The sequence below is a fragment of the Hippocampus zosterae genome, chromosome 18 (genome assembly GCF_025434085.1).
Source record: "Hippocampus zosterae strain Florida chromosome 18, ASM2543408v3, whole genome shotgun sequence".
NCBI classification, from domain to species: Eukaryota; Metazoa; Chordata; class Actinopteri; order Syngnathiformes; family Syngnathidae; genus Hippocampus; species Hippocampus zosterae.
In genome coordinates, this window is record NC_067468.1 from 7606661 (window position 1) to 7632716 (window position 26056).

Genomic DNA, 26056 nt, shown 5'->3' on the forward strand with positions numbered 1-26056 from the left:
AAAGACTTCAGTACAGGTACTAAGAAACACGAAATACACAGAAAAGATTGAACAAAGCACACAAAGCATTTTATAAAACATTTAGACCATAAAAAGAGCTTCTTTTTTTTACATGTAAAAAAAATGATACAGATGTCCCCTTATCATGAAAAGAGACATGGAGGATGACTTGTTTCCTAATTGTGTTAAAGCTGTACTCCACACACACTTCTATCAAAGCTTAGCTGCTGTGTGCAAATGTAAAAAACAACAACAACAAAAAAACACTTTACAAACCAGCACTGTGAATACTCAAGGAACATTCAGTGTTATACTTTTTTGTTTTGATACAAAATACAAATTAATACTGTAGGAAGAGGAGCCAATAAGTCCAGTAAGAAAACACAGGTGAAGATGAAGCGCAGGGTTCAGCTTGTACGACATTGCACAACTGGTTCACCGGAACAAAGTTCAAAGTGCCACACAGGAGTTCATGTTAGAGCAATATTTCATTGTTGACATAAAAAAAATTGAAATGAAGCGCTCAATAAGACAACGGGGCCCAATGTCCACTTCCTGGTCTCCATTGTGTTACAATAAAAACTAATTGGTCCTTCAACTGGAGTGTTGTCATAAGTGATTGCCGAACATGACGATAGGAATAAGGCAAGTCCGCCCGACCTTTCCGACAAACTCTCTGCATGAAGTGCCTCAGGAAAAAAAATGACGAGGCCATGAAATTACACAGAAAGTGGAATCCTTCAGCATAGGAGGGCTCAAAATCACATATCAGTTTGCAGTTATTAGTCTGTTGAGACTTAACTGAGAAAATGCAGCTTCGGCTGTTCCAGGTCTGGTCCAGGGAATGTACTGTCTAGCTTTAACGTGCTATTTAACATGTTTATTTACACCTGGCAAAGTGGAAGAGATTGTCCTCATGAACGATTCTCTCGATGCAACAGGGAGGATCTAATAGGAGGGGGAAAAAAAGTTGAACTTTAGTATGAGGGTTAAGCTTGTGTGTGTGTGTGTGTGTGTGTGTGTGTGGACTCACCGGAGAGATCGACGACTGTCCTTCTCCATGTTGTTCTCCGGCCCTTCGCTTTCGTAAGAGGCCAGATGCAGCTCTGCACAAACAAATCACCACAGACAATTTTCAGTCATTGTTTTATGGGGGGGGGGGGGGATAACTACTGGTACACACACACAGCACCAAAAGAAAAGTCCAAATACTAATGTACGTGTCTATCTAATGAGTTAAGCACACAAAAAAAGAGTGACTGACCGTCTTCGGCAAAAACCGGCGTGGTGACAAGATGTTGGAGGATTCTGCGATCTCTGTCGAACGGGCATATCACTTGACGCCACACCAGGAACTCGCTCACTTGCTTCGCTAGCTCCCAAAGTTTCTGGAAACAAAGAATTTGCAATGAGTCTCATGTCCTGAGTTTCAGCGGTTAGCGTTTTATTTACCACAAGGGGGCGCTATTACACTCCTGTGTATGTGACTGCACTTATTTAACTCTCAGGCTGGACTGACATTGGGCCCAATTGATACAATTTTTTTAGATAAATGCCGATTCTGCGATTTGGTAGAATGAAAGTCAGATTAATTGGCCAATTCATTAAAAAAGATATGCAGAGTGTAAAATTATTTGGTCTGTTAATGTTTGCAACAATAAACGTGAATTCCAGACAGAACATATGTTGTCCTGTAGTTTCTAATTTTCCAACAGAAAAAATATTGAGGCGGGGAGGGGAATGTTTGCATGTCATTATCTTTGTTGCAATGTCTTGATGTGTAAAAAAAAATAAAATAAAAAAATAATACGGCTGATTTTTGCCCATTTAAAAAAATGCTAATGCCAATTCATTAAAACAATCCTGACTTCTTGCTTTTAGGTGGAACAATTTGGGCAGCTGCCACAGGAGTGTAAATAGGAAAAAAAACCAAACAGACTCGTATATGTTCACTCCGCAATCCGGCTTCTTCCAAATGTGCATAAAATCTGATGCATAATCGGACACCTGCCAGTGTGTGTTCAGCGCAAACACACAGATTACATCTACCCAGTTAATGGCAACTAAATGCACCATTTTGTGACCTATACACACCCGTGTCTGCCCATACGACACAAATATACTTTGGAAAACATCCGCTTAAACCTAAATGACAGTAAAAGCATGCACCATAAGTAAATATGATACATTTACATTCCAGGCGTGACCATCATCAGCAGATGGTTGGCCAACGGAGTAACGTGGCGTTCACCCTCATTTAAATAAATCGGAGGGAGAGTCAGCAAACACAACGAAGGGTCTCTCTTGAGTGGTGGGACCAACCTCAAAGTTGATGTGTCCGTTGGGCAGCCTGCTGGCACATCCTTCATTCAGGAAGTAGATGTCTTTAATGAGCAGGCTGAAGAAAGGAATCACAATCTTCTCCTGGACGCTGTGCGCGGTCTCAGACCTCTGGGTGGCGCCGCGGAGAGCCGTGCGATAGTTGCTGAAGTTGCTGGACGGGTCCATCTGGTGCTGAATGAGAAACGGACCAGTGAGGTATTATTAGACATTTGCTAAATAAGCACAAAGCGTTTTTAATGTAACAGCACAGTGGGACGGCCTGGGATGACATTTCGTGCCTGCGTGTGGGTTTTCTCACCTCGAGAATTTCAAACTTGTCGGTGTTGACTTTGCTCCAAGTCTTTTTCAGTCTGGCAACAGGACTCATGTTCATCCCAGCTGAGACACCACAAAAAAAAAAAAAAGATGAGATTTAGCACAGCGAGTCCGTTTCAGTTTTTTTTTTTCTGTAGAGAAACAATGCAACACAACCATATCCAATCGTATAAAACGCCAACGATAAAATACGAAAATCTCCTTTCACAAAAGCCGCCATTTCACAGCTCTAAATTATAAATCACGCAAAGGCGGACCAGAGGGAAAGACCTTCTGTTCAAAAGCCTTTGGCGCACGGACGGCCGTTGACACAAAGTGATTATTGCGAACTGTGTCACCACGCCAACGGAGGCTATTTAAAAATCCCACCCTGAGGTGGCGTTGTGCCTGCTTTTGTTTTGGCTCAGTGGAAACAAGAAATCAACCCGACAATGGATGCTGTTTGAAAGGCTAATTAGTTCGGCCAAGGGTGGGAATGTGATGACATCGTCGACGTGATCAGTATGGTGGAATCCAAAGCAAAAATGACCTTTGAGGTTAATAGTCGGTAACCAAGCATTCTTGTTGTTTTTGTGTTTCCGTGCTTCTTGTTATAATATACAAGTCTACCCCGATGTGAAAAAAGCAAAACAACAGAGTGCCTTTTTTTTTCGGTGGGGGTCGAGTTGGAGAAGCCGACCATAATGCTGACATTTGGCGGAGTCCTCGAACCTCCCAAATAATTATATAAGCCGCCTCATTTGTTGGAATAATGACCAAGATAATCCCCGGGTGGGTCCAAATACTCACTGATGATTGCCATGAGGGAATTAAAGTTCCCAATGTTGTAACACTCCTGCGCCACGTCGATGAAGAACTCGATGATCCGCGCTCTCTGTTTCTTTTTCACCGGCTGGAATGTGAGAACGCAGAGTTGAACCCAAAGACTTTCCCAAACGCGTGACCTCTGTCAAAAGTGAACAACGAACGTACCATACAGATTTCTGTGGCCACAAGGTAACTCAGTCTGTTGAACCAGTTCACGTACGTTTCCAGGTTGCTGGTCTTGCGCTTTCGGAAGAAACCCTGAGAAAACACAGACAAACATGGTCAAAAACACTAAACTAAATAAATAAATCATGGATAGATAACGAGGATTGCAATGAAAGCCTTCCCGTGGGTGCCTTGTGGTTACGTTCATTTGAAGAAACAAGTGCACATCCATCTACTGAGCCCTTGAGAAATCTCTCAATCATAATATTCATATCTGTCCGTTTTCTGCGCAGATACAAGTCTTGGCTTGGTTAAGTTGAGCGTCGTGATTTATTATGATTTTTTTTTTAATCTTGCCGATGTTAATTATAAATGACAAAGACAGGCTCTCTGCCTATTTGTCACTTCCTGCCGGGCAGGATCTTGAGAGCCCTCACTCCCACACAAGCGCTCCTACACAATGACATCTCTGACGTGTCCACTGTTTCGTTTTGGTTTTTGGGTTGTTGTTTTTTTTTTTTTTTACATCTCATTTGCATCTGCCTTCGCATCACCTGGCTCACATGTGGTGTTTGTGAGGGGGGGAAAGTACCGTTTGCTGATGGTACTTTCATGTAAAAAAAAAAGGGTCTAGTTATGTAATACAAGATAAGACAACTGTATTTATATCGCACTGCAGCTGTAACAAAACACTTTCCATATAATACAATAATAATAGAACAAAAAGAAGTGAAAAGAGTAAATTATAAAGAAAAGTACATTATTTTAATTTGAACTCTAAAATGTACGGGGAGCCAGTGAAGGAAAGCCAGAAAATGGGGGTTATATGCTCCCTCTTATTTCTTCTCCAGTTTGGAGGAAAGCAGCAGCATTTTGGATCAACTGGAGACTGTTGATGGAGGACTAGCTAATTAAAGGGCATTGCAGTAATATCCTCCTGACTACCAGTAGTTCAAATTTGTCCTCTGTAGAGGACATTTGTGAACCTAAATATCTCCCACCCAGTACATCCAATTGCATTAACTCCCTTTGTTACTCTAAAGAGGACATTCAGTGCTTTCCAATGATACCAAATTTGTAGGGGTTAGAAAAAGTAAGAAAATGGATTCCCTTAGTGCAAGCACTTTTTATGGGAAGAGGAAAAGTACCGTAATACTTTTTTATCAAACACATTTTGTCTTGAAATGCTGTTGGCATTTTATTTATAAGACTCTTATGAACACAAGTTGTTTTAAGTGTATTTGAGCCTAGTATTCAAGTGTTTAAAAAATGTAGTGGAATTTCAAAAAATTATTTTGGAGTAGTCCAATTACTTTACATAGATTCGGGAATTTCAAAATAAATGTGATTGGACAACATTTTTTTTCCTGGTAGTCAAGAGGATATAGCCGAGATATAACAAAGGCATGGATTACTGTTTCTGTCCTGCAGTGAAAGGACGGGCTTTACCTTATCCAGCTGTCTAAAATGAAAGAAGCTCAATTTCACAAACGGCACCCAAATTGCCGGTGCAGTTTCAAATAAATCCCTGTCGAATTTAAAACTTGGCTTGAGAATTAGCATTTTTGATGGGGCAATTGGGGGTGGGGGTGTTCTGGCGTTAGACTGGCCACTCCATAAGCAAAATGCAAAGACGGTTGTCATGGTTCTGTTTGTGGCCAACAGGTGGCACTGTAGGGCTCCGCCCACAGCTGAACACCTGTTGGTCATTGTGTCATTGGTTGGTTTGTTTAAAAGGACTCCCAGCACGACGACCACTCGCTGTCGGGTCATTGTTGCTGTTTGTTTGTTGCTGTGTGTTTTTGCTGCTTTGATTTCTTGTGTTTTTGCTGTGGACTTTATTTGAATGAGTTTTTTAATGAGTTTCTCCTGTGTATTGCATTTTTGTGAAATAGATTTTGGTCAGCCACCCTGCTCCTCCCTGCCTCCCTGCTTTTTGGGGTCCTCCAACTACCACCTCGCAAAACATGACAACGGTGCTATTTTTCAACACCCTGATACTACCGGATTCATTCATATTCACTTTCTGCAGTGTATATGTGACAACATATTGTATATGTATCTCATATACTTCGTATTGACATGTTTTCTCCAGGTTTGGATTTGAGAATGCTTTCCAATACGTTTGCATGAATGGAAAGTTACTACAAGGATCGAAAGTCCGACTCGTTTGAAACACACTGCTATTATTCCGAATGCTTTTGTGCAGTTTCTACGGCTGGGTCCCCGTTCAGCTGTCCCAGTTGTTTTGTAGCCAGAGGCAGGTCACAGCCTCCATAGGTAATAGATCATTCCCAATAATATTTTGCGCTCAAGTCTACAATGCATTATGAGAATTTTAAAAAAAAAGAGAGAAGTAAAACTTCTTGGCCTTGGTGATGCAATTCCGGACAGGCTTACACAACGGTGGTGGGACACAGCTATAATTCAAGACTCCTCCCCATACTAACCCTTGTACCAAATGGTCTTATATAACTGGCGAGGTGCCTGACACACAATGACAGAGCGCTGGTCCGCTATGGTGCTGTTTACAAGGCACCCTTCAGCTGACTCACAGCACACACTCGCACGTCAGACGCTCTCAGAGAGGGCCTCTTTCCCCATTGTGTTTGATGTACTTTCAAAAACTACTTTGAATAAAAACAAGTTCAACGATATTCACACTCAGCAGCCAGGAGGATGCTTCATGTGGTTTCTGAAGCAATTCCTCTCTCCAAATTAGATGCGAAGCCATCGACCAAAAATAGAAAATAAAAACACTGAAATGAACTGCTTGCTTGATTTGATGTCGTTAATGACAAACCGAACAAACCGCAAGCAGTAAGTGACTGATTTTTAAAAACATTACGCAACACTGCTTTCCTATCTATGGATAAAATAAAATAACACTAGTGTGCGGTTGCAATGTGTCTGCTTTGTGTCGATTTGGTGCCCACTGCCGTACGACATGATAACATTCAGCACACACACACACTACCTTGTGGTTCTCCAGAGGGTCCTTCAAGGCAAAGGTCTGGATAAACTCTTCGGGCCCGATAAAACTCAGCCTGTCCTGTGAAGGAAAGACAAAACAAAATTAAAAAAACATGAACAACAATAATATCAGGAGCAGGATGCTGATGAAACTACATATATATATATATATAGGTATGTACCTGTAGATAATTTGTTTTTACAGAAAATGTGAACAAACATGATACACCTCCCTAATGTGTACAAATTACACAAGCAAAGAACCAAAAAAAGGGCTTACCAGTTCAATGTGTGTCAGCTGTTGAGCGAGGATGAAAGGGTCATCACACACGCTCAGTACGTCGGTTCTTAGCGCCGATTCCCTTTTGCTCTTCAGGGAGGCGGGACGCTCGCTCGCCACGGCGCTCAACGCGGCCACCGCCTCTTCATATTGGCCGAGGGCGGACAGGCGTTTAATCAAGCGCTGGGTCATCTGCTGCATGGCCCGCCAGGAGTACTGGTGCAAACGATAACATTCGAATGACACACACTTTATTTAAGAAGTTAAAATACATTTCTGTTTTTTTGTGAGGAAGTGGCGTGTAGTGGCTCACAAAGTGTTTCAATGAAGGAGAAAAAACATGACACCAACCTCGTCCCCTCTGGCAACGTGGTGCGTCATGTCCTTGAGACAACGCATCATTCGCTCGTCCCTGAAGTCATACGGGAAAGTCTCGGTCCATTCCGTCAGCAGCTGAACGAGCTTTGGCGCCACCTCGCGGAAACGGATCTGGACCGACACATGTGACATCATAAATGGTTTTTCCCACGTAGGTTTCGTTGGCAAAATCGTAATAGTTACTCCTGATCTGCATTGCTCTGTTTTGTCCCTTTAACAAATACCACCTCAAGCAAAAATTTCATCAAAAATAGAGCCGAGAGTTTATTCCTAAGCGTGGGCCACTCAAACATGATGAACACTTTGCACATTAAAACAGCTCATCAAAAAAAGTGAAATATAACCGAACAGCATTTAGGTGGTGATTCTTTTGTGCACCACCAGAGGGAGCTCTCCATACATCACTGATCAAATCAAGCCATAAAACAAAAAGCATCGTGAAATACTTTGGGATGTAATTGTCCCCCAAATATAATCATGATAAAAAAACAAGTCGCAAATATTTGAAAACTGACAAACAGTAAGAAGTATTTCATGCCGTTTACAACGGCGATTTTCCTCATTAGTGTGCCATAAGATATCATTAGTTGTGCGCTGTGGTGAGAAATGACACAATTTAATTTCATAGCTCCGATAAACTAAATAAAAAAATCATCTAGGGTCTTAAATAACTCAACGGGTCCAGATTTCACACTAAGTAGTTGTCAGGTTTTGATCAAATTATGTTCTTTTATCAAATACACGCCTCGGCTTGTTATGCGGTGTCGTTGTCCGCGCATGTGTGACTGCTACGCCTCCACCCGGTAAGAACCTAAATCAGTTCCGATGGTAACAATGTGGGAACTTGCATCTCTTCAGACAAACTGTGTGTAGGAGACGGTGTGTATACAGTATAATCCACCCACCTTATCCAGCAGGGTGTCTCCGGACCTCTGTTGCTCCACGCACAGGTGACAAACTCGCGTCATGAGTTCGTAGGGGTGCAAAAAGAGGCGTGAGCTCAGCAAGAAGGTGAAAACGTATGACCTCTGACCATGTGAAGGACACAGAACGCAAAGAGTTAGCACTGAATGATAAAGAGCGTGTTTATGAATCTCGAGAGAGGGCGTGCGACTTACATCGGGGTAGTAGTCCACAGTCGGGACCAAGTGTTGGATCAGCGCTTCGAGGGACGCCGAAACCAAACTGTTGTCGTGGTAACACATTTCCCCATAGCTGGCGGTGATGCCGTGTCCGTAAAGTCGACTTTTGGCGGCGGCGTTGCTCCGACAGGACTGTTCGCTGCCGCTGCTGGTGCTAGTTTGGCGGTGCACTCGCGCGGGACAGGTAGTGCTGTGCTGACGTGGGCTGTGTGGCTGCGCGCCGGAGTGAAGCTTCTCCGAAACGGCACTCCTGCTGCTGTAATGACGCTCCTTAGTGTTTACGGAGTCCGCGGCTACGACGCAATACAGGCTGTGAGCGTGCGGTATGTCATATGGGTTCTCTGCCTCGGAACAGCCTCCGTTGTAGGCGCTTTCCTTGGTGATCTTGACCGAGGCGCAGTGGCGGTATGGGCTGTGTGGCTGCTGGTAGTTGTTGCTGTTGCTGCCGTAAAGTCCGCAAGGGTTGAACTTGCCGGCATATGGGGTGATGGGAGGCATGGTCACCCTGGGAACAGAGAGAGAGAGCACAAATTAACTTTTCATCGTCTTCAAAGAGCATTTTTGGGCTGTTTTGTTGGGTTTTTTACTTTTCTCCAACCATCAACTCATTCACTCCCAAAGACGTTTTTATACGTCTTTTCAGACTTGGCTGGTAGTGAATGAGTTAACTGAAAAACCCTCCTCAAAACTCACTTGTATTCTTTGGCGTTTGACTCAGCATGACTTAGATTTGTTCTTGATTTTACTGCTTGGTGCTTTCTACCGCCTTTATTGCCGATTCGTCTTACTGTTTATTGTGTATGTTAAATCGCTCCATGTACAGCACTTTGTATGCAGCGATGGCTGTTTGAAAGTGCTTTATAAATACTGTTGACTTGGCTTGACTTGACTTGAAAAGCCACGCAGGCACCGGTTAAAAAAAATAAAACTATTTACCTGCCTCTGTTTTGTTTTTGTTTTTCCACCACATGGAAACTACCAATAAAATTGTGTGCTTTAAATGTTTTGTTTTAAGTTGGAACCTTAGCTTGGGTAAACGTGAATCCCCAAATCCCTCCATTCAGCTCTTGTGCAACCTGTTGACAACACCGTGAACTGGAATGTGGTCAATCTTTAAGCGAGGCGTAGGTTGTGCAAATATCGTGAAAGCTGATCACTCAAAGTAGAGATTCAGAAGTGTGTCAAAGTAATTACGCTTGAGTCGCATAATCGCGAGCCCCCCCCACCTCCCACCCCATGTGCATTCCCTCAGGCTTTGAACTTTGTCGACATCCCCCCATGTGGAAATTCACTCTGCCTTACATGTTTCTGTTTGTTTACGTTGTTGCGATTCTACATTTGCTGCTTTGTCCAAAGGAAAAACAAACGGGCAGAAACACAATCTCGCGACAAAAGTGATTTTATTGTCTTAATGATGAAGATAATCGGATCCCAAGGAAGGTAAGCTGATCCTAAACCAGCACCCAGGCATGCTTTAACTCTGGAGCCATGCTCATCCTGCCTTAGGACCATATGCCAGTGTAAATCAAGCCGGCTTTCACGCACGCGCGCAGGCAAGGCGCATACCTCAAACACGGATGCGCGTTTGCAGCGTGTCGGAAAAAAAAAAGAGACAAAAGCCCGCAGGAATCTACAAGCTTTTTTTTTTTGTTGTTGTTTGGCCATCAGAGGAGGCTCTGCTTCAGCCGATATCACGCACACAATCTCCCACACTTGGCGTCACGCCAGTGTCAGCCATCTCCAGCGGCAGTATGTCTGTGGACGATCTGCAGTCCTTCCTCCTAACCAAGTTAAAAAAGATGACTGTGGCTTGACATTACTCGCTCAACTTACAAGACGTCATCCGGAAAAGAACCATAAAGGTGGTCGACTCCACATGAGAAGCAAACACATTATGACCGTCTTTGTAAGAGGGGGGGAGGGGCATCTCAAACACTTGGCTCTTCCGAGATGGAATTCCTTCAAAGTTGAGTACTTCCATAATGCAGCTTGAAAATCTTAAAACGAAATTGTAGGTTGGACAACTTAATGATGACATTGGAAGCATAATTTAAAGCTAGCATTCTCCTCGGGTCTGAACCCCGAAAGATGACGGCCTTTGAAAAGTAATTTGATGTGGGAATAAAAGTGCAATAAATGCCCAAAGCGAAGACCGCAAGGATACGGGCTCTCTGTTTCGTCAATGACTATGTTAATTCCTACGTTTTAAAGTTGATTTACCCTTTAATCTGGAAGCATTTATTTTGATGACACCACAGACAATAACTTTTCCGTAGGCCCAAAAAGTTAAGTAGTACTCTCGGTTCATCAAAAGGTTAAAAGTGAATCTGAGGAGGAGCTGCAGGGCCATCATCATCTCCGAATGCTTCTCAAAGAAACACTTTGACAACAACACCACGTCCTGGTTTGAGCATGCGATTTACTTTGGGGTGATTGAAAAACCTCATTGCTACGAGAATGTTTGTCTTTGCGTTGTACGTTTCCAACTCTCAAGCCAAATGCTCGTTCTTGTTGTGACAATGCTGATGAAAATGACTTTGAGGCAGGCGTGTTGAGTGACTCGACGTCGGTTGTAGTCATCGGTAGCTCGTTGGCGAAGGTGCTTATTACGTATTTGTTTCATGTATAAAGCCATCCATTATCTTTATTTTGTTTTATTTTATTTGACGTTTTTAACATTGTATTTGTGATTTTAATTGCTTGTTGTAAGGTATCTTTGAGTTCTTAGAAAGGCGCCCACAAATAATGTGTTATTATTATTATTATTATGATATAAAGCGATTCAAAACTACTGACCAGCTTCTAAAGGCTCTTTAGGTTCCCGTTTTTTTCTTTGCGCAATTATGCAAACTGAATTTTTAACTCTTTGAGGGACAGCGGTCACTACAGTGGACAGTTTATCATGTTAGTAGATTATAGAGTGCAACAAAGGGTTAAATCATTTTGGTTTTTATTTTTTTCCACTTTTGACCCATGAATGACAGAAAAGTGAACCAGCGCCGATTTAGACTTTTTTTTTTTGGGTGCGTGTCAGCCAAATTTTCCTGCGGTTAGTTTGATAAAAATCCCTGGACCTTCACCACACTATTTTGTCCAAATCATATTATGAGATTTACAACAACAACAAAAAAAAGGTAGAGCCAGCTATGTTGAGATGGTGGGGGTTGCGGAGGAGGAAGGGGGGGGGGTGGTCTTCCGACAATGGCGGTATTATCTCTCCTGTCATGGTCTTTACAATCGCACAAAGACCCGCGGGAAGAGATCAGAGCAGATCTCACACACAGCAGCAGCTTTCACACACTCTACCACCGCCAGGCTGTGTGACGCCGCCGCACCATTCGGGAGGCTCGCATCAGTTTCGCATCACTCAGTAGTTGGACGGAATATTCAGATCGCATATATCATCTGCACTGACCTAGACTGTAAAGCCACACTTAAGATTTGTGAAAGGGCCATAAACAAACTAGCATTTGTCTTGGTGGCAATGAAAGAAGTGCCTATCAAAACTAAGTTACAGATCCGAGCAGATATGATAAGCAAGCACATGCTGCTTTGGGGGGGCGAAGGTCAGCTACAATTTAGATTTTATGATGTTTAAACATGCGCAGCTGACTCGGTCGCTGAACTGTAAATTGCCTCCAGAGAAGACCAGAAAACTCCTTGTTACATCTAACATGACCCACAAACAGGCTGCTGCCAAACTGTTGCATAAGATGTTTGGAACTTTGTGCAACTACGTTTTAGCCGTCAAATACATTTTTCATGGGTGTTTTTTCCTCCCCTAAATGAGTTAATGTGATGATACACAAAAGATCATGCATAAAAGGAAATACATTTTTTTTTTTTAAACATCGTATCACAAAGGAAACATTGACCTAATGATTATTACAAACAACATGACGATGTGGATATTTATGAAAGTGTATAATTTGGTGCCCGGGTGCGGTTTTAATTTGTACCTCATGTACTTTGGCACTAATTGACAATAACAAGTGCGTACAGGGCAGGCTTGTTTTTCTCAAGGCGAAAACCTTCACCGTCAGCCCTATTAGTAACAATAAACAAGGTTGAAGTCCGAGCACATCGCATTCTCGTGGTTTCCTCAAGGCAGGGGACCTTTTGAAAATGGACTGTGAAGACACGCACAAATCGCTCGCTTTTATCAACCTTGCCTGACAAAGAAAGAAGGGCATTTCCCCTTTTTTATTCTCACCTACTCTTTGCACTGACTGCTCATATTTGGTTGTTCTGTTATGATTCATGACAAAATACTTACAGAAGGCACTTATATTTTGCACCTCCCACAAAGCTGAATAATATATTCGAAACACCTCTCAGTTGTGCTTTGATCTCTTTCAAGTGTCTTATTTGCATGACTCTGATTGGCTAAAATGGCAATCGGGTTATGAGTTCAGGCATGAGCAAAAAATGTGTTTTGATATTGTTTTAAATTCAAGAGTACACTGGGAGCCTGAAATATCTCAATTTTTTTGCCACAGTCCGAAATTGTAGTCCAACCTATTAAAACAAACAAATCCACGTGAGGTTGTTTGTGTGACTTCGGTGATGCCGTCGAAACAAGTTTCTGCAGCAGATCACAAGCGTCACTTCTGATATCTTATTTCTCTTTGTGACTTTTTAAGCATGAGAACCTTGCCTCCGTCTCTATACAACCACAATCTTTTTTTTTGACGTCTCACTTCGGTAACAACGCCACCGCGGCTCCAATGTCGTCATCACCTGAGCGGAGGAGCCAAAAGTAGAACTCAAATTGGAGACAAGAATCCAACTCATACTGATTAGATTTGAAGCTTCTGTTCCGCCAACACGCACACGTATTTCCCAATGTATGTGCACCATAACGTACAACCGTACACCCCCCCCCCCACATGATCTGTTAGGTTAGTACAGTATTAACCTCGAGTCAAGGGGGATAAAAATATTATCTCCACTCCTATGAGGATATGATAAATAAACCCGTGCTTTGCACAAGGGCTTTTGCCATCGTCCACGAAACGAATGACAAACGGATTCAAACTCCACAAAAAATGAATGAGAATGTGTCACTTTAAAAGGTGAAACGAGATTATTTTTAAACCAGGTGCACCGAGGGGTGCTTTTTGGCTTACCTTTATGTAAATTATTAAATGTTGCGGGTGTAATTTTAGGAGCTTCCGTGCAGTCTGTCAGGTGGGCTGAGATGAAACGTTCAAAAAAAGGGAGAAAAAAAGGACCGAGGGAGGGGAAGCCTTTTAAGTGTTTTTTTTTCCACCGCAACTTGGCCAGAAGCACACACAGTTTGTATTCTCCCCGATTCTTTTCCCCGCAGGCACACACAATCTGTTATTCGCTCTCTCTCACTCACATACACAGCCAAACACAAACACACGGGCACCATGGCTGGTCCACATTATGGGCTTGTGAGTGAGTCAGAACACAGTAAAGTCAGAGCTGCCTGCCTGTGAGAAGAAAAAAAAGCCATGCTGTGCAACCACAGTCTCATCGCAGGTGCTGGAGAGCCATGTTTGTTTGTATGCGACTACAAGTCTAATTATAGCCTCTTGGTTGTGGTAAACAAATAACAACAAATGAGACAACTGTATAATAGCGTGTGTACAAAGTTTTACATAACAAACTTGACATGATGCATTCACTTTTGCTTTGGATGTTTGAATTCAATTACGACTTTACAGCCGTAATTACGTTGTCTTAAAGAGTAATGAAGTGTTTTCACACAAAAAGCATCCCAGGGTTTATCTACTAACGGGTAACGATCAAAGCACTTAACTGCTTACCTTTGGTGCGTTACGACGTAACGTCCGAAGCGGAGTTTTGAGGGCAAAAGAATAGCCAAGCTCTTCGTACTTTCCACCCGGTTGCTCGGATACTCTTATCGCACGCGGGTAAAGCTGCACGGCGTGTTCTGTGCTGATAAGTCTTTCATCAGGTTATCCGCGTTGTTCTCTGCTCCATTGGGTGCCTCCTCTGCTGTTATTTGAGTAGCTCTAAAGCAGTGGCGACTCGTCATGACTCTCGACCAGACCTATTCAAATGACACCCACAGAGCCGCGAAATCTGACCAATCATTGCTCGGTAGGCGGTTCCACCAGGCGCCCAGTGGACCAATTGCAGCGGGGAGTGGAAAAAAATCGAACTCTACCTACGTGTTGATTGGCTTGCTGGACGCCAGTCTTGTTTTTTTCCCCAGTCATAGACGGAGGCAGCAATGTATTTATTCATTTTATTTTATTTTATTTTCCGGTAGTGGAAGGTGCAAGGTTTGATGAGCATTTTTGGGTGGATGTTATCAGTTAAAAAGCTTGCTAAAATCAAATGTTTCTGAAAATGTTGCAACACTTTTTGCTGTCAACATATTGAGTAACTAGAGCAGGTGTCACCAACATTTTTGAGGGTGAGAGCAACTTCATGTGTACCGATTGTGTGAAGGGCTACCAAATTGATACACGTCTGAAATAACATATTTGTCCAAAATACCTTCAATAATATGAGGATGTGTTATTTTTAATACTTGATGATTTAAATTGTCAGACTTTGATCGTGTTTCGAAATGTCTCACAGTACTGCCAATGTTTGCATTTTTAAATCATAATTTCTACTAGCAAATCACAATGTCCAGGCACTGGCGGGCTACTCAAGTGGTCTTCACGGGCTACCTGGTGCCCGCGGGCACCATGTTGGTGACCACTGAACTAGAGTCATCTGACCCACAGCAGTTTGAGAATCACCAAAAATGTCAGATTTTATTTCCCCCGCCCCACCTCCTACTCCCGAACGTGGCCGAGCTGACATTTATCGTACTTGCCTTAAAAAAATCCATTTACACTTTTGAAAAGTGCTATCAAATATGAATGGAAATTAAATAAAATGCCAGTTTCAGTCATGAAAAATACCACCAATGTATATAAATACAGGAATTACAGCTGGTGGAGTAAACAAACATACAAACTACAGTAGTTTAAAGCTCATTGTTTTCACACAACATGCAGTGATGGAAAAAAAAGTGTAATTTGGAGGACTTTTCTTTATGCGAACTGGATGCAACGGTAGAACCATTGTGACTGGCTTTTAAAAACATCCAGTGGGGCTTTGATATCGTTTTGCTGCCAAGAGAACTGATGGCCAAACCACAGTCAATCCAATAATACCCTATATTAGACTGCCAACAGGACATTGGTTTTCACATTTTCCTACAACAGGAATATGTTCAGTAATTGTTGCTGACAGAGCTCCCCACAGGTAAAAGATATTCCGCAGGAGCGTTGTTGTTTGAATAACACTGCACAGTATAAAAATACATCTAAAACTTAATGTTTATAACATCTTCATCGATCATTAAAAATGGTGAGTCCACAAATCTCTGTTCCACACACCTCATCCCACCCTTGTCCGTTCATTTGCATCACCTTACATAAACAAGAGTTCTACGTAGTATGGCTGAGCGTTGAGGTTGTGGGATGAATTCATGGTTTTAAATCGCTGACGCCTCTTCTCTTGTGACACATGTTGTTCAGGCAAGAATAGATGATCTCTGGCTCGATCAGGCTGCGGGTGGGGGTTGGTGGGGTGGGGGGGATTCTCATCATTAGAATAAACCAACTCCTACGCCACTCACTCCACTGGCTTCTTTTCAACCCGCTCTGACTGTGCGTGGATTGTAATCACTTTGCATTTAAAGTACAACGCTCTTCCGGTTGAGTTTTCACCTTGAGGGTTGTGACCGTGACGCCAACGAGCTTCTCTTTAGGGAAAAGTTTCTGTCAGGGTCGTCTACAATATCAAAGACATCATCAGCGTTAGAGCACAACTCCCTCAGTCATTTTTGAAGGTTTTAGGAAAGCAATAAATAAACAAAATAAAACCCAAGTAAGCCCAGGGAGAACATGAAAACTCCACACACGTCAGCTGTAGCCTTGATTCAAACCTTGACTTGAAGTACTGTGTGGCAGACGTGCTAACCGCCAATCCTTATAATTAATTTCATTGTTTAATAAAAGACCTTTCGACCTGATCATACACATCGAAATTTATGTCCACCTGAATCCAACCCATATGCTGCATTTGGGACCACTGGGAAATCGGATAAACCTTTGGAGATCTGGAGGTGCAACATTCCAGTCAAACGTCAACAAATATAAACATGGCTGACGACCACAACACTCTATTTGTTTTGTGGACTGCCGCAATATTACTTTAATTGGAATAAAAAGAAGATACCTAAATATAAAATAATTCAAATTTCCAATTGCTCGAATAATTGTAATATTTCAGTGTATTAATAGTGTCTTGTATTATATTAATGGGAGTACTTACGCACTAAGCAAATATTTTTGAGAGTTGTACGATTTTCCTCTTTATTTTATTTGCAAAGTGATCACAAAAATTGCTGCCTTTTGGTTGCAAGGTTTTTGTTTTGCACCTTTTTTGCATTTCTGGTAATCATTGACAAAACAAATGATGTCAGCTGCCCGCCACCAGTGCGCCATCGTAAGTGCGGGTGGGATCACAATGACAGCTGTCTGAGATCATTACGATGTGGGATGGGGGCGGGAGGGGGGGGGCTGAAGGGTTGGAGAGGGACCCCCCACAATTGGGGGAAGGCGGGAGGGGGTGTACAGTGTGAATTCTTCTCTTGTGAATAATGTGTTCACTATTGCTGCACTTTTGTGTTTATTTTCATTGCTGACCTGCAGCGGGTGACAAGTGAGCAGATAGTCCCAATCGCAGGGGTGAGATGGGGGCTGTTTAGGTGGCGTGGAGGAAGGGGGAGCGGAAGGCGGGTGACTCACAGGCTTCCAGTAAGAGCCCTGTCTCCGCTACTGGAAGCCCCCGACCCATCCTGCGTTGAGACAATACATGGCCAATCATCAGTGGGATTTTTTTTCACTTTGCAGCACAGAAACAGCAGAGTGGTCGTAAAAAAAAAAAAAAAATATGAAGCTGCCAATTACGGAGGCGGCAGCTGCTGTCCAGCCTTTCTTGGACTAATGGGTTTGATTGCACATGCCCACGTGGAAGCAATGAGGTTCATCAACTCAAAAACCGTTTTTCGCGGAAGTGTCACAAGCTTTTAGCGTTTCTGCATAACACTTGCCGTGTTGTGGTCTGTCGAAAGAGAAGTTTAAAGATAGCTTTGACAGAAACATGAATCATACGTGCGGGACTCATCACTCCTCTCTTCCGCAGAAATAGACTCAAACACATGCACAGTGGGCACCATTCACTGATTTGTCCGCCTGTTCTGTTCTTTATTGGAAGTGACCCATCTTTCTGCGTGACCCCCGTGACCTGCAAAGTGAGTTTCTATAGCAACTTTGAGAAAGCAAAGTGGATCACTTTTACCCACTCAGGATGAGCATTCATGGGAAAAAGAGCTGAGGCTGGTGGACAGAAAATCCTTGGACATAAATCAATTAAGCAACGAGAGCCCTTCTTTTACATTTGGGGTGTTTTATTCAGCAAAAATAGGAAATACATTTTTGGGGTCACATGACAGATGTTAAAAGTGGGGAACAAATCGGATGAATTTGAGCATTTCTCCCACCCGTACATTTAAATTCAGCAAGGACCTTTTTGTAAACGATCGTTACAGACCATTGTAAATATTAACACTGTTCAATATTGACATTGCGAATCCTTGCGAAGTCAACCTTGTCTCTCAAGGCACTCACCACCTAAGATGACAGTTTGCTCAGCTTTTTCAATTTCTTCTTCTGGTAGTCTGGACGTTGCCTCTCGCAGGCCAGTCATGATACGTTGGTGCTCGTTGTTCATCTCGAGAACGCCACACGCTATCAATACAATCGGCACGCACGTCCGATTTTCCCATACATTGGGTCTCTCTGAAAAATCGGTACGTGTGTACGCATCTTAAGGCTGGCGCATCACTTGCACTCGCCCTATGTGAAAAATCCCAAAAATATTTCAAAGTCACCGTTCCAACTCATGAGACGCTGCTGCCCTACAAGGTGTTTCCCCGTCAACATCCCTCAATTCTTCTGTTTGCTGCCCTGTACTTGGATATGATGACAACGCTCGCTGCAGAAGCAAAACTCTTGGATAACATCCTCTGAACACACCCCTGAATCAATTAATTCATCAATCTGTTTAGCCTAAATCCTTGAACATTCTTCTCAATTTTAACCCTTTCAGGGACAGTGGTTACGACAGTGGACAATTGATCATGTTGTCAGTTTACAGGGTGCATGAAAGGGTCTATTCCAAGACATGTTGGATGCTTCTGTGCTTCCGACTCGGTTAAAAGAATTTGGAGAGCGCCACTTGATTTTTCCGCACGACTGTGCACATGTGCACATTACAGGGTCCAAAAAAAAAGGAATGATTTGAAAGAACTCATGCAGAACCCTGAACTCAACCCAGGTGTGATGGTCAGTTGGTTATGGTTACGTTGATCAACAAATGGCAAAGAGTGAATGTCTGCGAGATATAAAGGTAAACTATATAAGCCAAAAATGCCGTCACACTTCAAACAGAAGTGGTCACCATGCTGACTGACAGGAGGGTTTGAATTCTGGATTTTAATTTTTTTTTTTCTAAAGTTCAAATTAAGAATGTTCATTTACGGTACAAATCGTTTGTTCCCACTGTCTGGATAAATGACGGATCAACTTCTTCTTCCTCTTCGAAGTTTATACTCCTCCACCTGGTTTGAGTGGGACTGCGCTCATGTTTGCGATTGATGGATAACAGCGGTGGGAGGGGGGGGGGGCAGAGGGCCCGTTTCCTGCATGTGCCCTTCACTTCCATGTCACACACACAGATATCCTCTAAGGATGGAGGGCGGCTTGGCATAAATGCACATCAACTTTCACATGCATGACCTACATTGGCAAACGTACAAAGCACACTATGCCTTACATCCTCTGTGGAAAAATAAAACTTTGTATTTCCTCTTGTTCTAACTACAAAAAAAACATTCAATATCCAGGACAGAAAATAATGAGTTTTGACGATTCTGCTTGTGTATCCTCGTGTATCTGGGCAGTAAGAGACGCACTAGTGACACGCGGATAGCTCGCAGGACTTCCATTTTTAATGGCTTGCTGTCTAATTCTAGAAACGCCTTGAAATGGAGCTCAACATATGCGCCCAAAAGAAAGTGGACATGGTCAACTGACAACACGCATTTGAATTGGCGCTCACCTTATTGCTTTGTTATTTCACCGGAGTGCAAGCGAGGCAAGACTTACTTTGCCGGTTTGCTTGTCAGCACCAAATTGCTTTTTTCCCCCTCTCCTATCATCACAAAACCGGTACATCGTTTTGTCCAGCAGGTTGACATGCATAAAAGTCATTTCTGTGGGAATCTGTGTAGCCTGGCTACCTGTGTACCCAACCCAGACCTTTTATTAAACAGCGTAAACTCATCATACAGTCCACGACACTGCTGTTTTTTTTTCCTGAGGCAAAAAGAAGCACTAGCCCTCGTCTTCCCATGCACTTTATGTCTAAATTCCCCCACAATTCCGTTTCCCAATAAAGTGTTAAAGGCAGCAGAGGTCAGAGGTAGGATGTGAGCTTGCCCACATGCTTAGTAAAAACACAAGCCGCAATCCATCTGGTAGTGAGCACAGCCTGCAAGTGTTTTGATTTAGTTCTGTAATTTTGCTGGAGCTGGAGCGGTTTTTACTGTAAGCCACTCCTACACTGTCTGCAGATGTGCTACTTCACCAAGATGAACTGGGAGGGAGCTCCACATACACTTAGCAGCGTGTACGTATACAGAAAGTGTGTGTCGTGGGGCTGTCGGAGGGATGGTATGTTTACAAAAGACAGAATTTTTATTTTATTTTGTAGAGACCTTGTTTTTTGTCAGATGTTATCCTTCAAATGTTAGTCGGGTCTTAGGTTTAGGGCTAACAATTATGGTCTGAATTGAGTTGAGGGTAAATTTTGAGGTGTGGACATAACTGCAGTGGTTACGGTTTGGGGGAAAGGGCCAAGGAATGCAGCAGGCAAATTCAAGTCTTCACGTGGGAATAATAAGAGGAGACTCAAATGGAAAATGATTGCTAGTAAGCAGGCTCCATATATTTTCATAAACCCCCCCCCAAAAAAAAATGTGACTGTGAACAAAATTTGTGCTACATGTTGATGTCAATCCATCCGTTTTCCAGCATTTATCCTGTTCAGGGTTGCGGGTGAGGTGGAGTCTATCCCAGCTGACATTGTTTGAAGGGCGGAGCACGCTAGTCAATCACGGGGAGCTCAACCTTGGTTTCATCGGAACATAACACATTTTCCCACATGTGTTTGGAAGGTTTTATTACAGTCCACCGAAACCAAGGCTGAACTTTTTGGGCCATAATTCTTCAAGGTATTTTTGGCGCAAACATCAAAAGAAAACCACACCTACAGTCTAGCATGATGGTGGTGGTGGTAGCAAAATCACACTTTGGGGCTGTTTTCTTTCGCTTGAGTTGTGGAGGGAAATGTGAGCAGTTGAAAATAGCAATCGGTGTTGGCGGAATGTCTTCAGGTCTTTGCGAGAAAGCAAAAGACTGAAATTGGGAGCCGTCCATCCATCCATCCATCCATCCATCCATCATCTACCGCTTATCCGGGGCCGGGTCGCGGGGGCAACAGCTTTAGCAGGGAAGCCCAGACTTCCCTCTCCCTAGCTACTTCTTCCAGCTCTCCCCGGGGGATCCCGAGACGTTCCCAGGCCAGCTGGGTGATATAGTCTCTCCAGCGTGTCCTGGGTCTTCCTCGGGGTCTCCTCCCGGTTGGACATGCCCGGAACACCTCACCAGGGAGGCGCTCAGGAGGCATCCGAATCAGATGCCCAAGCCACCTCATCTGGCTCCTCTCGATGTGGAGGAGAAGCGGCTCGACTCTGAGCCCCTCCCGGATGACCGAGCTTCTCACCTTATCTCTAAGGGAGAGCCTGGACACCCTGCGGAGAAAACTCATTTCGGCCGCTTGTATCCGGGATCTCGTTCTTTCGGTCATGACCCATAGCTCGTGACCATAGATGATGGTTGGGACGTAGATCGACCGGTATTTTGAGAGCTTCGCCCTTTGGCTCAGCTCCTTCTTCACCACGACAGACCGATACAACGTCCGCATCACAGCAGACGCTGCACCGATCCGCCTGTCGATCTCTCGCTCCCTCCTGCCCTCACTCGTGAACAAGACCCCAAGATACTTGAACTCCTCCACTTGGGGTAAGATCTCCTCCCCGACCCGGAGGGGGCACTCCACCCTTTTCCGACTGAGGACCATGGTTTCAGATTTGGAGGTGCTGATTTTCATCCCAACCGCTTCACACTCGGCTGCGAAACGCTCCAGTGACAGTTGGAGAGCCCCGTTTGAAGGAGCCAACACATTGGGAGCCGATTTTTTTTAATTTATCAGAGCTGTTTTAAAAGGTGACACACACTGACTCAAATTTAAATGAGTTTAAATGAGAATGCTTGATTCTGACAACAGCCGTATCCCTGGTTGTAGGATGATGCACACTCTTTATTTATACGTCCATTCATTTATTTATGTATTAGTAATTTTTTTGTCTATTTATTTATTTATACTTGTTTACTAAAAGACACTTTTTGTGATTTATTTTAGTCTCCTTTCTTTTAATCAGGAAAAAAGAGTTTGCATTTGAACAGGGGTGTGTAAACTTTTTATAGCCACTGTTCTATTTAGATGTTTGCATTTTACTAATCTAAGAGGTAGTATTTGTAAAAAAAAAAAAAGAAAAGAAAAAAGAAAAAGTGAGTTATAATTATTGGGTGCAAATTTACTTAGAGTTTGGGTTTCCTGAAAATATTTTGTTCGTCGGCATGTAAAATCTAAATTCACATTTTTCATTGAACTATGGAAATAAATCCATATTTCTACTAAATTCTAGTTTATCGAGATTCACCCATATTTGTAATTTTTTTTTCAAGGGCATTATAACATCATCGGGTGTCTCAAGTAGATAATGAGTCCAGGATTTTTTTTTCTTTTGTTTTTTAGTCACATTCATCACTGTCATCCAACTTCATTGTATTGTAACAAACAGCAGCTAAACCAACATTCTTATCATTCCTGTTCATAACCAGAAGAATACAATTTCTATATGCTTTGCGGTGACATCATACAAACATCCCTTACTCAAAGAGAGGAATGCAAAAGGACTCCATCTGCATCCGGTACTTTCTATTCATCCTAACAAACTTGTTTTCAGCCCTTTGTATTGTTTCTGCACATGTGCTGTTGCCCAACTGAAGTATTCAGCGGCAGTCGAGAGGCGAGCCCCTTAAAATTGTTTATGCTGGCCGTTTAGCTGCAGGTGCACAATCAAACAAAACCCCAGCGATGGAAATGAGGGAGGGGTTTGAATGTGACACAAACAGGAAACGAGCTTTGTGTTCCCTGCTGCTCTGCGGCGATTCCGATCTTAGCCCGCACTTTTCAAGGCTTTTTTTTTTCAACACAGTGCCTCTTGCCAAGCGCTTGCATAATATACACCAGCGCGGGATGTTCATTTCCTCAGGTTATTGCTTCTTTTATTTATTTTTTGTTTCTAAATGAATTTCTCATGGTCTCACATATGAAACAGAAATAATGAGCGCTTTATTATAATTGTTTCTTTTTTTTTTTTTAGCAAATATTGGACATCTGTCCTCTATGGCTCAAATCATTTTTACTGCAGCGTCATTTAAAAAAATAATTTCAAACAGGCATAAAGGCCCCCTGAAAGCTGCCAGGCCGCATTACAGAAAATCAAAAGCAATGCCGATATGCGCGGGGCGGTGGGGGGGGGGGGGGGGGGGTGTTTTACATTTGATATTACTAGTTGGGTCTAGTGGCCTACATGGCCAGAACGAAGATTCAAAGCAAAACCTCAGGTCTGGCCTCCGGTGCATTTTCTGCAAGTACTTCCTGCCACTTCCCAAAAACATACATGTACAGTAATTGACTGATATTGAGTTACGTATGTAATCATCTCTGTGAACGTACACGGACGACTTCTTCGTATGATGTAGATCAATGCGTACAGGTAGCGAGCTGTGTTTTGCGTGTATGTACTTTATGCTTTTGAGTATGTTCCAGGGGATGTCCCACACGGTGTGGGAACATGTCTGAGGTCTGTACAGGAAAGACATTGGGAGCAGCGGGAGTGTTGTGACAGAGGGAGACAGATCGGGCGTAGGGTGGGGTTGTTGGGGGGAGCAGGGGGGGGGGCTTTCAGGGAAAGGAGGAAACCAAAGGAGAACACCCTCGACTTTTTCATTCTCCAAACAAAACCCCTCCCTCTGTCCCTTAGCCGCCCTCCTACCCCTCCTCTCAGCCAAACAAGTGCAAAATGTCCCTCCACAACAATAAGTGCACTGCAGCGTAGCACACCAACAAATAGTGCGTCACTAACGAGTGACGACAAACATTCCTGCCTGTCTGTGTTTGCATGTGAGCCGCTGATTCCCGCCACTTTGTCTTCTTCAGATGACAGTTTGTTATGGCAGGGGGTGGGGGGGTCCAGTTGAAAGCCTTTGCAGATCCTTTTCCAGAATGTCCTGTAACTGATCCTCAAAGAAAGAAAGTAGACACATTTTGTGGTTAAGGGCCTCAAGTGGGTAACAAATATTTGATTTTGTTCTTCTTTTTTCCTCATTATGGTTGAGTCTCATGAAATGTTGCAATCCTGAAATGTTTTGTTGATTCTAACCACAGACTGGAATTTATTATCCATGTATCTAACTTGTTTTGAAAGTGTTTCATGGTATGGAAGATGACCTGAGTTCGGCTGACCGGGATGTGAATTTGTGGCGCTGGCTGCGACTGCGGAAACGCTGCTGCAGAGCGCGAGGGAAGACTCTGCTTGTTTTTAGAGTCAAGTGCCACTTCCCATTCTCTCAAGGGTGTGATTCATCCCTCAAGCAAAAGAGAGAATCACCACAAAGAAAGGAGAAAGACAGCAACGTATTTGCTGATGTGCAGTGCCACTTTTCAACAGGTATTCCTGAGCGGAAGCAACTTTGTATTATGCAAGAGCCCGAATGTGTTATTACTGGCTGCAACAACCCCCGGCAGTCTCCTGAGTAACATTAATAGAAGTGAGACATTTTGTTGGCACAGCTAATTTGATGTTATGTACGATCTACTTTCTTACAATGACTACACAATGGTAATTAAATAAAAAGAAACCACTGCATCTGTTGCACCACCCGATGCTTTGTAATTAATGGAATGACAAATCAAACCACAATAGGGCCCTCTGTTGCTGGAATTCTCATCTGTACAAAGTACTAACGATAGGTTTGAACCAAAATTACCGGCAGGCCGTTGAGCTGAAATGGTGGACAAACAGAACCGAAACATTCGGGAAACTTGACATTGAGTCAACATTTATACAACAACAAATCACGTTAACCCTCCCGCGCACACAAATTTCTATTGATGTATGTTGTAGTACCACGACTGACCTGTGAGAGGCAGCACAGTGCCAAAGGTCATCCAGAAAATACAAAGAAGGAAGAGAAGTCACAAAAGAAATCGATGAAGCTAGGCTATCTGTTAGCTTATGCAGTGGCTACATTGGCAGGGCGTCATGGCAAACTCTTCCATCCATCCATTTTCTGAACCGCTTAGTCCTCACTAGGGTCGCGGTGGGTGCTGGAGCCTATCCCAGCCGTCTTCGGGCAGTAGGCGGGGGACACCCTGGATCAGTTACCAGCCAATCACAGGGCACACAGAGACGAACAACCATCCACGCTCACATTCACACCTAGGGACAATTTAGAGCGTCCAATCAGCCTGCCATGCATGTTTTTGGAATGTGGGAGGAAACCGGAGCACCCGGAGAAAACCCACGCAGACCCGGGGAGAACATGCAAACTCCACACAGGCAGGCCGGAGCTGGAATCGAACCCGGTACCTCTGCACTGCAAACTCTTGTCTTTTTAAAAAAAATATTGCTGTAAATGACTCGTGGGAAGGGCGGCCCGGTAGTCCAGTGGTTAGCACGTCGGCTTCACGGTGCAGAGGTACCGGGTTCGATTCCAGCTCCGGCCTCCCTGTGTGGAGTTTGCATGTTCTCCCCGGGCCTGCGTGGGTTTTCTCCGGGTGCTCCGGTTTCCTCCCACATTCCAAAAACATGCGTGGCAGGCTGATTGAACACTCTAAATTGTCCCTAGGTGTGAGTGTGAGGACGAATGGTTGTTCGTCTCTGTGTGCCCTGCGATTGGCTGGCAACCTATTCAGGGTGTCCCCTGCCTACTGCCCGGAGACAGCTGGGATAGGCTCCAGCACCCCCCGCGACCCTCGTGAGGATGAAGCGGTATGGAAGATGAAGACTCGTGGGAAACATTATATAAACACTCAACACAAGTACTTATTCTTCAGTTTGTGTCCATTGTGAGCTCATCTCGATGTTAACCACACGCTTTAGGATTTGCAATCTGTCATGTTAGACATTTTTTCATTGTAGATCAGGTAGGAAACAAAGCACTCTTAAGATATTCCACATACTGGATAATTGCTCTGGACAGCCGCCAATTGGTACCATTTTGATGGAAAGCGGGGAATAGGAATCAACATTGGTCTGATTTTTGGTATGTGTACCAGAGTTTAACAAAGGACAGGGTTAAGAAACAAAGTAATGTTCACTCTCCTAGCATCCATCCAT

The 26056-nt window shown here is 43.4% G+C and overlaps 1 protein-coding gene across 1 annotated transcript; it reads right to left on the minus strand.

Moving 5' to 3' along the window:
• Positions 1–47: 47 nt before the first annotated feature.
• Positions 48–14426, minus strand: LOC127591277 (ras-GEF domain-containing family member 1B-B-like). The gene is made up of 13 exons (XM_052051252.1): positions 14199–14426; positions 8380–8908; positions 8167–8289; positions 7235–7372; positions 6884–7099; positions 6608–6682; positions 3631–3723; positions 3448–3550; positions 2642–2721; positions 2323–2514; positions 1265–1388; positions 1034–1106; positions 48–948 (listed from the first exon to the last, which is right to left on the minus strand). The coding sequence occupies exons 2-13, from the start codon at positions 8899–8901 to the stop codon at positions 915–917; spliced, it is 1773 nt and encodes a 590-aa protein (XP_051907212.1). The 5' UTR covers positions 8902–8908; positions 14199–14426; the 3' UTR covers positions 48–914.
• Positions 14427–26056: the final 11630 nt, after the last annotated feature.